Source organism: Solanum verrucosum, unplaced genomic scaffold (genome assembly GCF_900185275.1).
Source record: "Solanum verrucosum unplaced genomic scaffold, falcon-dt-bn FXZP01000255.1, whole genome shotgun sequence".
NCBI classification, from domain to species: domain Eukaryota; kingdom Viridiplantae; phylum Streptophyta; class Magnoliopsida; order Solanales; family Solanaceae; genus Solanum; species Solanum verrucosum.
In genome coordinates, this window is record NW_026020006.1 from 1,256,258 (window position 1) to 1,277,033 (window position 20,776).

At 35.2% G+C, this 20,776-nt stretch overlaps 6 protein-coding genes across 6 annotated transcripts in view; 5 read left to right on the forward strand and 1 right to left on the reverse strand.

The window, feature by feature from the left end:
* Positions 1 to 20,776, forward strand: part of LOC125819524 (cysteine desulfurase 1, chloroplastic) — a 276,125-nt gene that overhangs the window by 211,869 nt on the left and 43,480 nt on the right. The window lies entirely within an intron of this gene.
* Positions 244 to 1,239, reverse strand: LOC125819533 (transcription repressor OFP13-like). Its single transcript, XM_049498974.1, has one exon. The coding sequence runs from the start codon at positions 1,161 to 1,163 to the stop codon at positions 462 to 464; it is 702 nt and encodes a 233-aa protein (XP_049354931.1). The 5' UTR covers positions 1,164 to 1,239; the 3' UTR covers positions 244 to 461.
* LOC125819433 (replication protein A 70 kDa DNA-binding subunit B-like) lies at positions 4,315 to 6,840 on the forward strand. Its single transcript, XM_049498864.1, has 8 exons — positions 4,315 to 4,485; positions 4,578 to 5,005; positions 5,086 to 5,210; positions 5,298 to 5,379; positions 5,600 to 5,717; positions 5,805 to 5,962; positions 6,054 to 6,174; positions 6,304 to 6,840. Exons 1-8 carry the CDS (start codon positions 4,315 to 4,317, stop codon positions 6,838 to 6,840), a joined length of 1,740 nt encoding a protein of 579 aa, XP_049354821.1.
* Positions 8,091 to 12,211, forward strand: LOC125819434 (uncharacterized). The gene is made up of 5 exons (XM_049498865.1): positions 8,091 to 8,223; positions 8,865 to 9,029; positions 9,134 to 10,027; positions 10,496 to 11,560; positions 11,658 to 12,211. Exons 1-5 carry the CDS (start codon positions 8,091 to 8,093, stop codon positions 12,209 to 12,211), a joined length of 2,811 nt encoding a protein of 936 aa, XP_049354822.1.
* On the forward strand, positions 12,230 to 13,976 carry LOC125819435 (uncharacterized). The gene is made up of 2 exons (XM_049498867.1): positions 12,230 to 13,392; positions 13,523 to 13,976. The coding sequence occupies exons 1-2, from the start codon at positions 12,230 to 12,232 to the stop codon at positions 13,974 to 13,976; spliced, it is 1,617 nt and encodes a 538-aa protein (XP_049354824.1).
* Positions 15,655 to 17,631, forward strand: LOC125819436 (probable metal-nicotianamine transporter YSL7). The gene has a single exon (XM_049498868.1). The coding sequence runs from the start codon at positions 15,655 to 15,657 to the stop codon at positions 17,629 to 17,631; it is 1,977 nt and encodes a 658-aa protein (XP_049354825.1).

Here is a 20,776-nt window from a genome sequence, read left to right on the forward strand (position 1 = left end):
GTCATGGTATATCTGCCCCGGTGATGTAAGCCAGATAAAAATTAATAACCGTTGCATTTGTAATAATATACACAAAATGTGATTACATAATCATTGAGCGGTGTGACATGATAGTTTTGACTCCTCAATTTTTAACCACATGCCTCAAATTTCTTTTTTTGGAGTGAAAAAACCATTTGATAGAAAGTGAGTCAACTAGACGTGAATCTGAATTACTTGAGCTAATAGACTTATACGGAGGACTATGGAAAATGTACTTAGATGGTATCGCTCGTTAAGACGGAGTTGAAGTAGTCATCTTTCTTACTTTTGAAGAAGGACGAATTCTGAGTGAGAAGTCGTATTGAACCAATCCAATCAGCAATTTCTGTCAAGTCTTTTTGAATTGTAAAAACAAACAACAGAATCAGAAGAAAACTTTCTTTACGTTATGAATAACCAATAAAAAATTACACTATATCTTAGGGGACTTTTGCATTTTCTTGCTCCTCCGTCTCTTTATGTCCTAACGAAGACAGAGGAGACGAGGGGCAAGAAAAAGAAGAAGAAGCAACAGAAGAATAAGAAGTAATTGAATTATCCGAATTAGTACTCGGAGTAGTAGGAATAACAAGTTCCATAAGCATATCGACGAAAGCACCTAAAACAAAACCATGATTTACTTCACCATTTAATTTCAAATAACATGCTAATAATTCTTGTAAATTATCCCAATCTTTAATCCCTTGACTCTCAACCATTTCCTTCATTGATTTCTTAAAATCCAAATAAGGATCTTTTGATTCCATAGCCAAAATTACACTCTCTTTAAATGGCAAATCATTTTCTTGATTTTCCTCTTGTGGTTCTTGATTTGGTTCTTGAAAAATTGAACTTGTAGCCACTTGTTCAAAAAATAGCCTTTCTGATCTAGCCCCTTTTATGATTTCTTCATGGGATTCTATTGAAATGCTATTGGTATCTAATGATGAATTTGTGGAATAAGATTGTGAGGTTCCAATTCCATCAAAAGGATCAAAGAATACTGAATTTATAGTTTTGAAAATGTTGTCATCACCTCTAAAAGATAGAGTCTTGGAATGTGTACAAGATGGCCACTGCCAAGTGGCTAGCCCTATTTCTTTTTTCTTGAAAATAGAAGAGATCTTCAATTTTTTGGCCATATTTGTAAAAGTTTTGAACTTGGGATTTTTTGATTTTGGGATTTTTTTTTTCTAAGTTCTTGATGAGTATAGTGTTTTAATGGAGTTTTGTTTTTTTAGATGAAAACTTGTGAGTTTTGAGTATATAATGAAGGGGAGAGAGAGGAAGGTGGGAAGGAAATGGGAGTAGTAGGACATTTCATGTGCGTATTTAATTGTTGGCTTGAAGAATTTATTAGTATTAATGCAAATGAATATAGTAGTACTTGTCTGCTTGAGGTTTCAGGTTCGAACTCTGGGAATAAAATAAATATTAATAAAAATTAATTATTATTTTTCTTAAGTCTAGAGGAATTATTAGAAATAATTTTTCTATCTTTAAGATAAAAGCAAATTTTATATATAACCGATCATTTCCAAATCCTACTTTATAAGATTACACAAAATATATTGTTGACTTCTTGTTATTTTTGTTATTATATAGAGAGTTGATTCTCCATTCTTAACAAGAGATCATGATGAGTTAAAAAGACTTACGTGGAGAGAATTTAAATTAGTTGAAATCTCATAAAAAATATTGAACACATACATTACTCGTACTCTCTAAAATTATTATCGTATTCATATCAGATCATCCAAAAATGCACCACTTTTTAACTTAATCAAAATGAAAAGAATAGTACATAGTATTACTTGCTTATTGTTTTGTCAACTGAAATTAAACAATGCTGTACTTAAAATCTTTTTTTTAATCCAGTGTGCTTAGCCAACAAATTGCAGCCTCCATTATTGTTTAATGTCTTAATCTCTCATTTCATGTACAACTCATGAATATATTATAATATAATAATGTTGGGTATAAGATTTCAATGGAAGATTTGTGATAAGATGTGTCCTCGTTCATCACATACAATAATATACCAAAGGGAGTTTCCTATCTTCTTGCCTAGGAAAATTTTAGAGTAACGATAAAGTTATTTTTATTTGATCTATAGATCACGAATTTAAACTATGAAATCGACTATCAATACTTGTGTCAGCCTGTCAGGATAGGATGAAAAGATATGACCCTTTCTCGACTCTATGCGAACGTAGAATGGTTCGTCCACCAAATTACTTTTATATTTATCTTTTTTTGATCGAGATGTATTTTACCTTAAAGAGATATTAATGTGAAAATAAATTTTTTTTTTTTTTAAATAGACTAATAAATCAATAGTATTGCAAAATATTAACCATGCTTAAGGTCAATAATATAGTATAAGGAAAAGGAGTTAATTGTCATAATTATGAAACTTAAGTCATGTGGTAATAATTAAGTTGACTACCTAAAAAAGAAAAAAATAGGCAGACATCATGTGAGTTATTTATGGGAATAGTAACAACTCTTCTACAAAAATAAAAAATAAAGAAAATTATAAGATATATTACACATGACTGTCCTTGGCAATATAATAAAAGAGGTCAGAATTCAGAAAGGTACTGAATTTCAAAATTTTATAGTATGGTAGTACTATTACTATTATTATTATTATTTTGCTTTTATTATCACTATATTTTCCTCTTCTTGCAATGAGTTCATTAATTATAGATTTTAAGTTATATATATATACTAACTTTTACTATAAAAAAATAGAATTAATGAATAAATTTCATCAATAACAATTCAGTCCTAAATAAGTTGGGGTTGATCGACTGTAGGAACATATCTTACTTTTTCATTATTATTAATTAACAAGTTTAAACTGGTTGTCAACCTACTACAGGTCTATCGGAGATCGAGACTCGCAATATAAATAAACTCAGACTATATAATGCCGACTCTAAACTAAAAAAAAATCATTGTTAATTCTATGTAACGACGATTAGCACAAATTATCTAAAATTTATCAAGAAATCATGTTTATTGATCGACAAGGTATTAATTTAGCAACAAATTCATAGCTACTTTTTTTTTATAAAAAAGAAGAAGTAATGGTTAGATTATCATTATCAGTTGTAACAAATTATTATTCTATTTTATAAATTATCGTATTAGGATTGCTACGTAATTCACTTACTTTTTATAAGTCAATTTAATCTAATACTATATATATTAAAAAAAAAGAATTATGCACAAAATGTAAACTATATATTAATTATTATTGGCATATACTATAAGGTTTCCCCAACTCTATTAGAGACATCCCAACGGCCACAAATTGATACGCAAATAAACATTATAAGATACTTAAGAAAATACCCGAGCTTCTATTTAGCAGAGTCTTCTATATAGCTAACGATCGATGGAAATTACAAAATTAGAGAGAGACACTTTTATTATTATAGAAGTTACAGATTCGATAGGATTCAGTATTTTGTCTTAAAATCATGTGTTTGTCTTAAGAAAAAAATTACTTGAATATGTATAAATAATATATTATGAACTCAATCATTATATTTATCGACATGTCTCAAAATCCAGAACTTATATATATATATATATATATATCTATACTACATTAAAAACATGAACTCCAAAAGAGCAATGTTAAATTACGTAAATACCCCTCACATAAAACTTATAAAGATTACGCAAATACCCTTAAATTTTAAAAAAAAAACCTAACTACGCATCCCTCCCGCAACAAACACCTTGCCTAGCCTACGAATAGACACCACTTTCCCTGGACAGACTCCACGCTTTCACTGGAAAGACACCAACTTTCCCCTGCAACTGCCCAACGTCTAAAAAATTACCAATCAACACAACCTCTGGAGATTTCTCTAATTATATCAGCCACCGGCACAACACCGTTTCCCAATAATAATTCAACTTGTGCATAAGACGCAAAGGTATGCCATTTTTCCTCTTCTGAAACAAGCCAAATTTTAAAAAACTCAAGTCTCACATATGCACTTTCTAATTAAATTAGGTGAATATTGATCATCCATCTGCAACCACATTACAATATTGGACTTGTCTTTTAAATATTTCACTCCGCATCAAAAGTTGTAAGTTTTCACTCTGTTTAAGTTTCCTGTTATGCTTTTCATTGGACTACTTGCAGCACATACATTGCTACAACATACTTACTTATTCCTTTGTTTTAACTACTACACACTGCGGCCTTGAATTACTATTGATATTCACTTTCCGCTATGCACCTCTAACCATCCAGATTCATCACAAATGGCGACCGAAACTGAACTATCAAAGCAGTGTGTCCCCATCAACAAGATACCAAAACACTCTGTTGATTGGGTGATGCGAGTATTAGTTATTCGCAAGGGTTCTGTAATTTCGTACAGCAATACTCGCCATGAAGGGACTTTCCAAACTGTAATATTAGTGGACGATGAGGTAACACTTTTGCTCAGCTTATATGTTATCGTTCCCATTTATTCCCGTTTTACTTCTCTAATGACATCACATATCGCTTACATCAATACTAGGGGACAAAGTTGCAAGCAACGCTATTTAACAAGCATATCGACACATGGAAAGACTTCTTGAAGACAAATAAGACGTACTACATTGCTAACGAGTTGTTGGATCGGGTTAATCCCAACTACACTTCCGTGCACAAAGAGATTGAACTGACCATTACAGATAACACAATCATAAGGGAGAGCGACCATGTTGTTTCAACACACAACTTCTCTAATGGTTTTGTATCTTTGGAACAGGCAGAGAAATTGCCTAATGGTGCCATATTTGGTAACTCTTCATACGACTTGTTAATAATTTTTGTCAATTACATCATACAGATCACTAATTTATATATCCGCTATTCAGACTTGCTTTGCGTGTTAGTTACGGTGAATCCCATCATTGAAAAAGGCGATAGCAAAAGACGCGAAATTGTTGTTACAAATGAACTGTAAGTTGCCCTTCTTTGTTCTCCACTGTCCATAATAATCTGGCAGTGCACTGACAGTACTTATCTAATTCATAATCCAGCATGGACTGTACGACTGTTACTCTGTGGGGAGATTTTGCACTAAACGACGGCGCCTTTCTTGAAAAGCTTAAAGATGACCAACCTATTCTAGGCTTATGTGACGTGCGAGTCTCAATCTATAAAGGTATAGACAACCTCTCCTATTTGCTGATTGTACAAATTTCAAGTATATTTGCTAATTTCTCGAATAAATATGTTGATTCCAATGTAGGGATTTTTGGGATATCAACTCTTCCCGTGAGCAGTGTGTTGATCAATCCAATCTTTCAAAAAGCACTAGATCTTCGCGCATGGTACAAAACCTCATTAACTAATATGCTCGACAATTTTTATTTACCGTTACTTCCACAACTTATGTTCAAACAAGAATTTAACAACATAGCCACAATTTGTTTATAGGGAGAACTATATACAACCATGCCTATCAAGTTAAATTTTAATCTAACAAATTTTAAACCCACAAACATTTCCTCAATTATGTGCTACAATTAACTCACCTCTTTCGATATACAGGCGTGAAGTCATAAAGGCCGAAAAGAAAGCTATCACAACCACACCAAGTAAGGTAATGAGAAAAGCCACAGAAGTGACATTACCCAATATTATGGATGGCACGCTTGCTGATACACAGGTACCTCCAAAACGACACTTTACCTATCCAAACAGGACCATTGTTTACCAAAAATAATGTTGTATATTGGCTATTAACAATGTCCAGGGAGCTTTATACAAGTTCAAAGCCAAAATTATAGACATACTCAATACAGATGAACCATGGTACTCGTCCTGCAAAAAGTGCCACAAGAAAGTGCAAGTTAAACAACATACAACGACATGTCCCAATTGCAACATCCAGAATGTGGAGTATGAAATGAGGTTAGACTTGCCTAAAATAAGCAATCAACATTTTATGATAATATACAACCAGTTTAACTATGAACTCTAACTTATTCACCTTATTTTAAAGATACTACTTACGGCTTGAAGTTTGTGCTGGAGAACAACGTGCTCGGGTTATACTATTTGATGCGGCACAAATGTTAGTAGGTTGCAATGTCGAAGAGTACATCAAAACAACCTCGGAAAATGTATGCCTTGTACTTCTAACATCTTACACCATATTTCAACGTACTTTAATCCCAACAATAAATAAGTGTATGACTAACTTTCAGAACTATTTTTATGCTAATATATCCAATTGTTGACATTTCTTACAGAAGGAAGAATGTATGTACTACCACAGATTGGTGTTGATTAAAGACAAGGAATTCAACTTCCTTGTCCGCATCGATATGAATAATTCAAACCCGCGAAGGAGTCTAATTGCTCAGGAAATACATGCCATTGAAGATGAAGCGGTAATTATAATGTCAGATGAATCAAAATCACTAACACCACCCACAAACAGGGGCAAGAAATCCACTGCGTTAGAAAGACATGTTCTTGAAGATAAATCACCAATCATAGTGGAAGAACCACAAAATGTGAGGCCGCGAAGGAAGAGGTCTAAGAAATCCAATGCGCTACATGTCCTTGAAGATGAAGCACCAAACATAGTGGCGGAAGTACAATCCGTAAGGCTGCGAACAAAGAGGGGCAAGAAATCCAATACGCAACAAATACATGTTGTTGGAGAAGAATCACCAAACATAGTGGAAGAAGTACGATCCGTTATGCCAACAACAAGCACGAGCAAGAAAATCAACAATGAACATCTCCAAATTAAAACTAAGTTCACAAAAGTCGAGTCATAATAGATGACTTCGTTGATAGTGTTACCGAGCATAATGTATGTATGTTAGTAATGTCTGTATTTTAATGGCTTCATTGGCTGCTTTAACTAATATATATATATATATGTTTATTATTACCTAATTAAGTGTGAATTATGCAAATAATAGCACCTTAATAATTCAAATCTAAATCGCTTAGGCTGTTGTTTATAATATCCTATCTACCCCCCCCCCTCTCTCCACCCATAAAATAACGTATATTCATCACATTTAAAACGATTAAACCATTGAATAAAAATACTCAATTAACCAACCATAAAGTAGTATTACTTAGAAACATTGAATATAAAGCCTAAAATATCCATTATAACTAACACATCTACCATTGCACGAGAAATTCGTTAAAGTAAAGACAATGTCCTAGACCGAGAAATATTGATACAAACACGAATAACTCTTACGCGAGAAATGTTTCCTCTTACGACTTTAAGGACTAACGCAACAAAAGAAATACTAAGAAACTTCAAATTTACATTTAAAAAAACAAAACATGAAAATACACTAACCCCAGGGAAGACCCATCACCGAAAACATTTTTTAAATAACAACATCCTCACTACACTTTCAAATTTACAAACAACAAGAAACCTCCTAAAAGCCAATAAGCAAATCAATACACTTTAAACATACTACTACGGTAAATAATAAGCAACATGTAAAATAGAGATTTAATTATTCCACTAATTCGACAGTACAATTGTAAGCTATCGAACGTCGACGTCAATGGCACCTCTGGAGCATCGCGCCCATCCAGAAGAGTTACAACCACACCCAAAAGAGGCCAATTGAAGCAATTCCAACCGTTCGCCGAGGATACCTTTAAAACAAACGCCCAATGCCAATGCACATCAAACTAAAAGGAACAGAAAAAACTTTGAGAAATTGCTAAGATCTTGCCGCGCCATTACAATACTACTATCTGTACGACTTTACTGAACGGGCACATCTGCATAAATTTCTGAATTGTTTGGGAGAATTGCCAATCCAAACTACAAACTGTAAGTAACAAATCATTCATTTTTACCATTGTTCAATGTTCTTACTACTCTGCCTTTGTGAACATCTCTCAATAATCTCTGATTTGGTACACTCATGCTGAGATTTGTTCGGCTAACCTGCATGCGTTTTATAATTTAGAATTCCCTCCCAAACTCCGCTACTTTGAAAGGAATATGGCCGAATTACACAAAAGAAGTATATGACAGTCATACATGGTGGTAACAAAAATAGGAAACCTGACAGCCCATCTCCCTAACCCCCATGACATAGGAAAACCATACTTGAATAATAATCGCTATGCTCGCGAGGAAGTTGTTGACTATTACTACTATTTGCTTCAACCTGGTAAACTAAGGAAAGGGTTACAAAAGACTCTGCCCACACGCTTAAGGGATGCACACCCATTAAATAAGATGAAGATGAAAATTCAATAAGTATATGCTACAAAGAGGACCTTAGTTGAAGATGTCTAACAAAATAAACCACCAATGCTCTGATTGTCGGTTGATCAGGACTCACTAGCATATAGATGCTGATGTATGGACTTGCCCTAGACTAAAAATGTACATCAGTACTCCTACAAAAAAAATAACCCAGTCACACTTGCACACACACGTTAATAAAATTTTAGTAAAAAGATTGTGATAGTGGACCATGATGAAGATGTCCTTAAAATTATTACATATATTGTACAATAACTTGAATATGTGGTATTGTGTTTACATTGACCGTATGACTTTCATGATTACTACCTGATTGACTATTTTAGAGAAAAATTGAAACAACTGATGCATTTACATACTCACAATATTCAAACAGGTCACTCATTACTCAAAGAGAGGATTATCAAACATGGACTGCCAATCTAATCAACGGGTCAAAACAATAGGTCAGAAATACGTGCCCTAAATTTAATCATTACTTTTAAAAGCAAGACCAAATCAAAGTGAGAAAACACTAACATGCTAACATCACAAATTCAATAGGACACAAACGTAAAATACTGACAGATGTAGAAAGGGCATTGCGAAGGGTGCAAAAATATACTGCCTCTACAAAGCCATCAGAAGTTGGATATATAGAACCAAAGCTGAAGAAGCGGAAAAAAAGTTGGCTACTTCAAGCTTTATCAGAGGAGAACTATAATGAAGGTAAATTGACTAAAATATATTACACTACAACTTACACACCTTTAAGTGAAGTCACCAAAGAAATATGTTATGCTAAAAAACTCAATTTTGAATTGTGAATGTAGGCGAAACAAATGTGAACTTATCAACAACATCAACTCATAAGTTGCAAAAACAATTGGATTGCATCTATTGTCATGCCATGAGGCTTGAATATGAGCCACCAACATTTTGTTGCGCAAGTGGATATATTCAGTTGGCCCCCGACGAAGTTGGAGAGGACTTATACAAATTATTTACAGATGAGTCCAAAGAAGCCATCCTATTTCGGAAACATATTCGAGCGTATAATAGCATCTTTGCTTTTACATCATTTGGAGTACAACTCAACAAAGAACTGGCATCTTCAAGGAAAGGCATTTACAGCTTTAAGGCGCAAGGACAAATCTATCACGACCTACCATCATTGATCCCGAAGGATGACAGGCCACGTTACTTCCAGCTATACTTCTATGATACAGATCATGAAGTCGCCAACAGAATGTCAATACTACAAGATGCTAATTTATCCGAGGAAGTCATGAAAAAAATCAGGAAAATAATGGAGCAAAATCCATATGCAAAATTTTTTACACAACTAAAGCATCATTCAAATTTTCAGAACTTAGAAATACGCATAGCTGCAAATGCTTCTTTAGATCAACGGGTGTATAACAAACCTTCAGTAGATCAAGTTGCGGCAATTTGGGTAGACGGAAACAATCCAAATATCTCATTTGAAAGAGATATTGTAGTACACGAACATTCCGGGAACAAACATCGAGTAAAACATTATTATGGTTGTTATGATCCTCTACAGTATCCATTGATTCTACCAAATGGTGAAGGAGGTTGGCATCAAGGAATAGTGAAATCTCACAATCCAAATATCACCATTCCTACATATACAACAACAGCTGCCAACATATGCCCTCGATCATATGCCAGTGCAACAGAGGTTTTGAACAATGAAGAACAAGGTTAGCACATTTACATTCTGCCATCAATCAAGTAATTCACCCCCCACACATAGTATAATAAGAAACTCAATTAATTTTCCGACTAACAGCTTCATATGGAGAACAAATCTAAGGCAACAAATATCAAACAACAACAATATATGTAATTGCTTAAAAAACATGTTCCAGAGGGGTAGTAATTAAATTCAATGAATGTGGTAAACTAACACAACTACATGCAAAGAAATATATTCTACTATAATATACTTGTGAACGTGATGTGGTAATAATATAATATTCAAAGAAGGCCACACATACCTCATGATAAACTGCACTCAAAACTAAACTTATTTAAATTATTTGTAGGTGTACGACGCGAAACAAGAGGTTATGTTTCATGCAGAGAGTACTACTGCTATAAACTACAAGTACGAACGAATGACAAAACAATTTTGTTGCTATCTGGTAGATTGTTACAACAATTTGTAGTGGACATGTACATAAAATTGGAAACCACGCGACTTGAATATTATAGATTCGAACAATCAAATTACAGAAGAGAGATATTACAAGGTATCGTTGATAGTGTTACGGCAGGCGAATGCAGAGGAGAGAAGGTCGGGCAAAGGGTCTTACTACCAGGGTCATTCATTGGAGGCCCGAGGGATATGCGACGACGCTATATGGATGCTATGGCACTGGTACAAGAGTATGGAAGACCAGATCTATTTATCACCATGACGTGTAACCCTGAATGGACAGAGATTCAAGAACAACTATGTGCGGGGCAAGTCGCTCAAGATCGTCCAGATTTGGTGACTAGAGTGTTTAGGGCAAAATTGCAGGACCTGAAAGACCAAATATTTAAAAAGGAAATTTTTGGCCCGACAGCAGCACATGTTTTTGTAGTTGAATTTCAGAAGAGAGGCCTACCACATATACACCTACTACTAATTTTAAAACAAGGTCATAAAATAACATCAGCAGATCAGTATGATCGATATATTTCGGCAGAGTTGCCTGCTAAGGATAAGCAGCCAGAATTACATGAATTGGTTATTAAGCATATGATTCATGGTCCTTGTGGTATAAAACGACAATCAAGTCCATGTATGAAGGACGGACAATGTAAGTTTCACTACCCCCGAGCATTCAACAACAAAACAATACAAAGGAGAGATGGATATCCTATTTACCGAAGAAAAAATGATGGGAGGACAAGCGAGGTTCGAGGAATGAAGATGAATAATCAGTGGGTTGTCCCTTATAATCCATATTTATTGAAGAGATATAATTGCCACATTAATGTAGAGGTTTGCTCAGGTGTTAAAGCAATAAAGTACCTGTACAAGTATATATATAAAGGACATGATAAGTGTGCAGTTTACATTGAGTCAGACGAGGGTGAAAAATTCATAGATGAAATTCGAAGCTTTCAAGATGCACGTTGGGTGTCACCACCTGAAGCGATGTGGAGGATTTACGAGTTTACTCTAAGCGAAATGCAACCAGCTGTTATAAACCTACAACTACATCTACCCGGTAAACAAGCAGGTATCCTAAAACATATTCTCAGATAGTATAAATACAAGTCACAGTTCTCCAATCAAAGCGATTAATATTAATAATAAGCTTCTGTTTTAAAATGTAGTCTACTATTGGAAGAAGCAAAATCTTCAAAATATTGCAGGCTCCCAGTTTGTACAACAAACTATGCTTACTGAGTATTTCAGGATGTGCTTGAATGACACTGACGCTCGCAATTATCTATATAGAGAATTCCCCAAGCATTATGTTTGGAATTCCCAATCTAAAGTTTGGACTAAAAGAAAATCGCGCTCCGTGATCGGCAGAATAAATGTTGGTAAGTATTACACTTTGATATGTGGCATTTATGAGTTAAACAATAAACTAACTAGGATGATCGAAATCACAGCTAATCCTAGAGAAGGAGAAAGGTATTACGAGAGATTATTATTAAATCATGTTCGAGGTCCGACATCATTTGAAGACTTACTCACTGTTAATGGAATACATTGTCATACTTTCAAAGAAGCTGCCAAGGAAAGAGGTTTATTAGAATCAGATGATAGCATTTCAGAATGCTTACGCGAGGCTGTAATCTTTAAGATGCCTGTAGCTCTTCGAATGTTGTTTGCGACAAATTTAGTTCATTGCAACCCAACAGATGTAAGAAGACTATGAGACACATATTATAACGATATGTCAGACGACTTTCAGAGGACCCATGCCAAATCAGCCGAGGCCAAACTCCAAAGTACGTTGAAAAGTGTAAATTCATACTTGGAGAGTATGGGTCAAAGTGTTGCAAAATTTGATATGCCACAAATCCAACAAGAATTACATCAAGGTGACACATATGAATGCCGAGAAATAGTCGAAGAAAGGTCTGTGAAGGTGCCAACTGAAGATATGGAGGCACAATCAAAGTTGAATGAACAACAAACGCAAGCATTCAAGACTATCTTGCAAAGGACCGACTCTGGAACACCAGGATTATTCTTTGTAGATGGACCCGGTGGAACTGGAAAAACATATCTATATCGGGCATTGCTGGCACATATAAGATCAAGAGGTATGATAGCATTGGCATCCGCCAGCAGCGGGGTAGCAGCAGCAATCTTACCGGGAGGTCGTACAGCTCACTCGAGATTTGGAATACCTCTACAAGCTAATGAATCAACAATGACAAATATGTCAAAACAAAATGGCGGGGCTAAACTTATTAAACAAGCCAAACTAATAATATGGGACGAAGCACCAATGGCTAAGAGACACGCAATTGAAACAGTCGACAGAAGCTTTCGTGATATAATGGAAAAAAATGTACCTTTTGGGGGAAAAGTAATGGTATTTGGAGGTGACTTTCGACAAGTGCTACCGGTGGTTCCAAAATCAACACGAGCAGAGACAGTGGATGCAAGTTTGGTAAGGTCATATTTGTGGCCTTTGATGGAAAAAATTCATTTAACATCCAACATGAGGGCAAGAACAGATCCAAATTTTAGCAACTTCTTGATTCGTGTTGGAAACGGCGAAGAGAACACAATACGGGATAATTTAATACTACTACCACAACAAATAGTGGTCCACCCAACTGGTCAGGGTAAGGCAGAAGAATGCTTGGTAACAGAAATTTTTAAAGGGCTACAACAAAATTACAGATCGGCAAAGTTTATTACTGAAAGGGCAATCTTAGCAAGTCGAAATGAATTCGTAGATAATATAAATGAAATGATGATTACTCGATTCCCAGGAGAAACCAGAACATATATCAGTTTCGACTCGGCAGAAGATGATACCAATAATTACTATCAAGAAGAATACCTAAATACATTAACTCCAAATGGTCTGCCGCCACATAGGTACATCAATATACTCAATCTGTCGTTAACATTTTAATTATTATATTAGTTTGAATTCCTGTACCAGATCAACAACAAAGGTGTGGTAAAATACATAACATCATATGTATCTTTAAATTAAACATATTAGGTTGGTTTTGAAAGAGAATGCGCCTATCATGATGCTGCGCAATTTAGACCCATCAAATGGTTTATGCAATGGGACACGATTGATTTGTAGAGGTTTTGACAACAATGTCGTGCATGCAGAAATAACTACAGGAGAATTTGCAACAAAACATGTGTTTATACCAAGAATCCAATTATCGCCGCCTGAGAATGAAGGATATCCTTTTAAATTTATTCGGAAGCAATTTCCAATACGTCTATGTTTTGCCATGACAATAAATAAGGCTCAAGGTCAAACGATACCTAATGTGGGATTATATCTTCCCCAACATGTTTTCTCCCATGGGCAACTATATGTAGCTTTATCAAGAGGAATCTCAATGGCAACAACAAAGGTATTGGTTATGACTGAACAACCAGATACGGGGACAGGGACATATGCAAGAAATATCGTATACAAGGAAGTATTAGGTTAGCGACGCTTTCAATCTTTAGTAGCGTAATCAAGTTGGAATAAAAATAACTTATTACATGTAGCTAATGAAAATGTCTTTGGTCATATTTATAGGTCCTGTTGAAAAAGAGACGAGCTAACCATCAAAATGCAACTTCTGAAGCAAATACAACTATTGTGAAAAATTTGATATTGATAGTTAGGATACAAATGACTTCAAACTCTTGGAAGGTATCCTCTATTTTAGAACAATGTCATAAACACAACCAATTGTAGCTTCGAGCAGTATTACATATCCGCTTATTCATTTGAACTTCCACACCATTAAATGCATCTAATAAATTCAAGACAATTTTCAGAAATGGAGTATTATTTCAAAACAAATATCTGGTAGCTAACGAACATCCATACAAACAAATCTCTTAAGACCTATGCCATATATTGAACAAATAGAGTGTGTATGCTTTAATGCTGCCCAATTGTAAGCATGAACTAATATTTGGTAACTAAGAAACATCCATACCAAGAAATACCTTAAAGACATATTCCATATATGGAACAAAACGAGTATTCATTCTTTAATGCTTCACAGTTGAACACATCACGAGACTAGCCAACCACGTGCAACGCACGTGCAGTGAATCTAGTATATATAAATGATGAATAAAACCTTTTCGATTTGGTTTTGATGGAATTGTTTATGCATATTTTACATGGATGACAAATCACTATCATTTGGTCCAAATCCTATTCACTATCACTATCATTCTCGACACAAATTAGTATTACCTTCTCTCTTTTCAATTGTAGATTTGAATGTGTCAAAGACGGACAATTAATGTTGTTTTGACAATTTATTGCATGATTTGAATTCGAACAATTCGTCTAAAACAAAAGTGATCAATGTAGGAATTTGTGTTATACTTCTATTCTTGCTACTATTTCCATTTTATGATCAACATCGTGTATATATGAGAATTTTCTTATCGGTTAAATAAAAAACCGAGCCGTTAGGATCAAAAACCGATAATAAATATCTTATTGGTTTAGTTATCGATTTAACGTGTTCACAAATCATAGTATTGTTATATATATGTATTACTATATATGGTTATAATAAAAATTATTGCGAAAACCAATAATTATTTATTAAAAAGTACTCATCCAAATAATATTTTCAAAAAAGAATTACTATTATAAGTTAATAATAACTGATTATACAGTCTTAAATGTAAACATTTTTAATATTGTTCAAATTAGAAGTCAAATTTTAGTCAATTTAAAGTACTAATTAAGTAAAGACCAAATGACAATTTTACGGAAAAAAATATATTTAAAAAAAGGGTTAATTTATGTTTTTCCTATTCCATGTCAAATTTTTTTTAGAAAAAAGAAGAGGGGAGGGGGGGGGGGAGTTAAACAAGAGCCGACTTCTAATAGCAAATCTTTAATTATTTTCCCATTTCATCTCAAATTGTATTAACGGTATTTCTAATTATTGTTTTTCCCAATTCATCTCAAATTAGACTTAACAAAAGACTACTTCAATTATAATCAGGAAACGCTATTTCTAAACTTGTATAAATAGACGTAACATCCAACCTAAAATTATTCTCACCAAATTTTTACTTTTCACTTTCTCTCTTTCTTTGTTCGTTTGTTTGTTCGTTCGTTCAAGTATAATTACATACTAATTAATAATGGTGACAAATACTGATCCAGAATTGGGAGTTGTAGCAGGGGAATCATCAACAGAGAATGCATTCAAAGACGAATATGTTCCCCCCTGGCACAAACAAATTACATTGAGGGCAATGTTCACCGGATTCATCCTCAGTGTCGTATTCAACTTCATTGTTTGCAAACTCAATCTCACTACTGGTGTTATCCCTTCTCTCAATGTCGCTGCTGGACTATTGGGATTTGCCGGAATTAAATCATGGACTGCTCTTACTCAGAAATTTGGAATGTTGAAACAGCCTTTTACTAGACAGGAGAATACCGTCATACAGACGTGTGTCGTTGCTTCTTCTGGCATTGCTTTTAGCAGTGGCACAGCAAGTTATATGCTGGGAATGAGTCCATACATAGCATCTCAGGCTGATGCAGGAAATTTACCAATTAATACTAAGAATCTTGCTGTTTCTTGGATGCTTCCTTATCTTCTTGTTGTTAGCTTTGCCGGTTTATTCTCAATTGTTGCATTAAGAAAGATGATGATAATGAAGTACAAGTTGACGTATCCAAGTGGAACCGCAACTGCATACTTGATCAACTGTTTCCACACTCCTAAAGGAGCAGAGCTCGCAAAGAAACAAGTTGGTGCCTTGTTCAAATCGTTTGGGTTCAGCTTTATATTTGGGGCTGTTCAGTGGATATTTGCACGTGATGAAGGCTGCGGATTTGCTAGCTTGCATACATTTGGTTCCCAAGCATATGCCAAAAGGTTATATTTTGATTTCTCATCCACCTATGTTGGAGTTGGTATGCTTTGCCCCTACATGGTCAACATATCATTGCTAACGGGTGCTATAGTCTCGTGGGCTTTCATGTGGCCAATGATTGAAGCAAAGAAAGGTGACTGGTACTCTGCCCATTTATCTGCAACGAGTCTTCATGGTATCCAAGGATACAGGGTATTTATCGCAATTGCCATGATGCTTGGTGATGGTCTTTTCCATTTTGCCTACATGTTGGTGGTCACAATCTCAAGTTTCACAAAGAGGAAGAATAGTACTCAGCAAGATTGTTCAGAAGAAGACGATGAAGATGAAAAGATACGAAACGAATACTTCTTGAAAGACCAGATTCCCAACTGGGCAGCCGCTGGGGGATACGCTGGAATTGCAGTTGTGTCGATCATTGTGGTACCCGTGATCTTCCACTCGCTCAAATGGTATCATGTTTTGGTTGCCTATTTAATTGCACCTATTTTGGCCTTCTGCAATTCTTATGGAGCCGGCCTCACTGATTGGTCCCTTGCCTCAAATTACGGAAAAATTGCAATTCTTACATTTAGTTATTGGGTTGGTTTGGAGAATGGTGGAGTGATTGCTGGACTTGCCTCATGTGGTTTGATGATGAGCATACTAGACACAGCTTCTACCTTGATGGGAGATTTCAAGACTGGTTACTTAACCCTTACATCCCCGCGTTCCATGTTCTTTAGTCAACTCATTGGAACTGCCATGGGATGTGTCATAACCCCTCTAGTCTTCTGGATTTTCAACTCTGCCTATCGATTAGGTGATCCAGAAGGTTCATACCCTGCACCATATGCTCTCATGTATCGTGGAATCGCCCTACTTGGCGTCGAAGGTTTTGGAAGTCTACCCAAACATTGCCTCAACCTCGCTATTTGCTTCTTTGTCGCTGCTATTCTCATCAACCTAGTTACTCAACTGCTGAAGAAATTTGAGACCAAATATAGAATTTATCGATTCATTCCAAGTCCAATGTGCATGGCCATACCATTTTACCTTGGAGGCTACTTTGCCATCGACATGTGTCTAGGCTCATTGATCCTATTCGGTTGGCAAATGTATAACAAGCAGAAGGCTAAAGATTTTGGACCTGCAGTGGCTTCTGGTCTAATATGTGGTGACTCATTGTGGGGAATTCCAGCATCTATTCTTGCTCTGGCTGGTGTCAAAGCTCCATTTTGCTTGAAATTTTAGTCACAGACCACTTTTAGCCCTTCCACTTAAGGCTAATTAGAGTCTTTTGGTTGTCTTTAACAGTCCAAATTAGGTTATTTTAGCTCATCATGTTATTTTAAGGTATCTGCATTTTGTTACTTAGTAGTGTTAAAACAAGTTCTGTTTCTCTATATCCTTGTTGTTTTCAAATTTATAGACGTATTTTGTGTGTTTTAATCTTCAACATATACTTAGTTGTATTTTTGTTCTCTCGGTAGTCTGTGAATATCTCACAATGTGAATGAAAATAAGGCGCAAATGGAGTCAAATACACAGTGTAAACACACATACCTGCAGATTAACATTGCAAAAACAAGCTTTAAGCTTTGTAATTACAGAACAGACGAGGCTCTGCCTCTATTTTGTTTATGATAGTTCCTGTTCTGTTTCCCACAAATAACAAATGAACAATAAAGACATGATTCAGGTGCTAATATTTATAAAATATAAGAGTTTGTTACATGTGATGAACATAAAAACTACTCAATCATACATAACCAAATATTAAATAAGTGTTTTTGGATCGATCAAACTCTCGTTGAAAGTAATTATACTAACCATGTCACCACGTTTAACCAATGAATCACACCATAACCGAAATCTTCCTTTGGATGTCCTTAATGAATCACTTATTGCATAGCGGCAGTGAAATAGTACAACACCATCTGCGCTACACAAACACGGGCAACTTTTATTTTAAATAATTGATTCCAAAATTCCTTGACACCATAGTCTTTCATTGCCCACAACGTAAAAGTATACGCCCCATCAACCTCACAAGCGGAAGAAAAGCAAAGAATTCCATCTAATACTGAAACATGATAGTCCCTGGAGATAGCAAGGGAAAGATAAGAGTACATTTGCTCTGACAATGGTATCTTTGTATATACCTCATTTGAAATATTGAAAGAACCCACACATAGACGGCAAGGAATCCAATGAAATGCCTCCATGTACAAATGACAAAGGATCCGCAACACCAAACGTATTCTTCAAAGTGCGAAAGATGTGGGTGTCTCGATATAGACATTTCTCCTAGAACCACTTTTTAGTGCGAGAATTCCACATTGTGTTTGTGATTTGCTGTTGTGAATTGCAAATATCTTATAGTCATGAGTAGTTGGGTCATACACAAATCCAAAAGTAGACTTCCTTAATCCAAATATCAAATCATTCAAATAGGCTAAGGTGACCCTTTCATTCTCAATCACTGATATTGCTCTTTGCTAAATACTTTGGTTATTTAGGCATTATCAGATTTGCTTGCTCTGCTTCCAACATCTCCCCAAGACTTTAATCTCAGGTGAAGCTCCAATAGATTACCAAAAGATTTGGCACCAAATTGCGACAAGCCACCATTTTTCACCAATTTCATTTCTAAAAGTGCAATGAAGCGTTAACAATACACCCTAACATTAAAATTGGTTAATGCTTTCACATTAACAATTAACATCATTTACACAAATTATCTCACACAAGATATGATCCACGTGAAGGATGCTTACCAATTGAGCAACCCTCTCTTGTCAACTAAACTGAAATTGAGCGTCTGCAGATATTCACACATACAAATGCACCTGACAACGTCACTAATAGACGGGATTTCAATAGGCACACAGCACTACACACATTCACAAATTTGGAAGTTCACTAATCTTACAAAGTGTAGGAACTCTTTATTCATTCATAACATCAGCCTGGTGTCTCACACAGACTTCATAAATAATCACAGGCACAAAATTTTGCAGGACAGACTGCAATTCCGTCATTCACTCACCTAGTCTCCTTTCATCGACTGCAGAGACACTAATACTCACACACATCTCCACCTTCGTCCCATATATGCCCAACTAGTGTCTTTTTCTTTGTTTTTGCCAATTAGGCCTGTTTCATCACTGAGGTATAACTAAACAAAACATGTCCAATAAATACTCGAAATTTGTAGTACCAAGTTAAAGTTTTCGAGCATCTAACCATGCGTTTGACAATAGATTTTGAAAACTTATCATCAAACATCTGTTTTTGCTTGAAAGTTTAGTCACAGACCACTTTAGCCCTTCCACTTAAGTTTTATAGTCTTTCGATTGTCTTTAATAGTAAAAATTAGGTTATTTTAGCTTAACATGCTTAAGGCATGTGTATTTTATCATTATTTATTAGTGTTAAGACAAGTCCGGTCTCTATATATTCTTGTTGTTTTCAAATTTATAAACGGATTTTGAATGTTTTAATAGCAATTTTGTTTCATTTCTATTGCACATCTAATGAAGTTGAACCTTTAAACTGCAACATATACTTTGGTGTACTTTGTTCCTTGAAATATCTAACAATGTGAATGAAAAAAGGCTCAAATGGAGTCAACTACTAATATATATGTTGTCTCTGATGGGATTTGAACGTGACACGTCATAGTGCTCAATCCACTTTATTGATCACTAAGCCACACCCTTGGTTTCTACTCGTCTTTCACCTCTTTTTCGTTGTCATTTTCGTGTAGCTGGACAATTTATGATTTTTGTTTCCTACGTATGTTGCTCCCTTTCCATTTGCATCTCATGACTAGCCAAATGATGCACGCTCTTTGATGAACTATTCAAAGCTGCTAAAGTAAGCCTTTCATTCTCAATAATTGATATCACCGATATGACAAACTAGGCGACAAAGTAAAAATCAGTCTTTAATTGTGAACTTACTAATTTACATCCATTTCGATGACATTAGCTAAAGGAATTGGAAAAATTATCAACCAGGTATAACAAGTCACGACCATCGCCCACTTCGTGAATCAGTTGGTGTCTGAAATTCTGAAGCCCAAAAGTTTTTGAGGAAACTACTGCATCACCAGTCTCGCTAGAGGATCGATCATCTTCAACAAAGCATTGAGATGTGACGAGGATATATTTGGATGACTTGCTGCATATCAATTAAGTTGCAAATTATGTTTTCATGAGAAATTGATACACTGATTCCAGGGTATTTTACTGAGGCCTTGGAGTGTCAATGTGAAGAGAAAATCGACATTCTTAAGTAGTGCTCCCGGAAGCCTTTTCAAATGTTGTAAGAATATGTATTTACTGTTGTAATTACAGAACAGAGGAAGCTCATAGAGCTCTGCTCTATTTGG

What these genes read in the sequence shown, in the direction of transcription:
- LOC125819533 (XM_049498974.1), bottom strand. Translation starts at nt 1,163, where the DNA reads ATGGCCAAAAAATTGAAGATCTCTTCTATTTTCAAGAAAAAAGAAATA.
- LOC125819433 (XM_049498864.1), top strand. Translation starts at nt 4,315, where the DNA reads ATGGCGACCGAAACTGAACTATCAAAGCAGTGTGTCCCCATCAACAAG. An exon ending in ATTGTTGTTACAAATGAACT is followed by an intron (nt 5,006 to 5,085) that starts GTAAGTTGCCCT and finishes TTCATAATCCAG; the next exon opens with CATGGACTGTACGACTGTTA. An exon ending in AATGTGGAGTATGAAATGAG is followed by an intron (nt 5,963 to 6,053) that starts GTTAGACTTGCC and finishes CTTATTTTAAAG; the next exon opens with ATACTACTTACGGCTTGAAG.
- LOC125819434 (XM_049498865.1), top strand. Translation starts at nt 8,091, where the DNA reads ATGGTGGTAACAAAAATAGGAAACCTGACAGCCCATCTCCCTAACCCC. An exon ending in AGAGGAGAACTATAATGAAG is followed by an intron (nt 9,030 to 9,133) that starts GTAAATTGACTA and finishes TTGTGAATGTAG; the next exon opens with GCGAAACAAATGTGAACTTA. An exon ending in TCTACCCGGTAAACAAGCAG is followed by an intron (nt 11,561 to 11,657) that starts GTATCCTAAAAC and finishes TTTAAAATGTAG; the next exon opens with TCTACTATTGGAAGAAGCAA.
- LOC125819435 (XM_049498867.1), top strand. Translation starts at nt 12,230, where the DNA reads ATGTCAGACGACTTTCAGAGGACCCATGCCAAATCAGCCGAGGCCAAA. An exon ending in AATGGTCTGCCGCCACATAG is followed by an intron (nt 13,393 to 13,522) that starts GTACATCAATAT and finishes TAAACATATTAG; the next exon opens with GTTGGTTTTGAAAGAGAATG.
- LOC125819436 (XM_049498868.1), top strand. Translation starts at nt 15,655, where the DNA reads ATGGTGACAAATACTGATCCAGAATTGGGAGTTGTAGCAGGGGAATCA.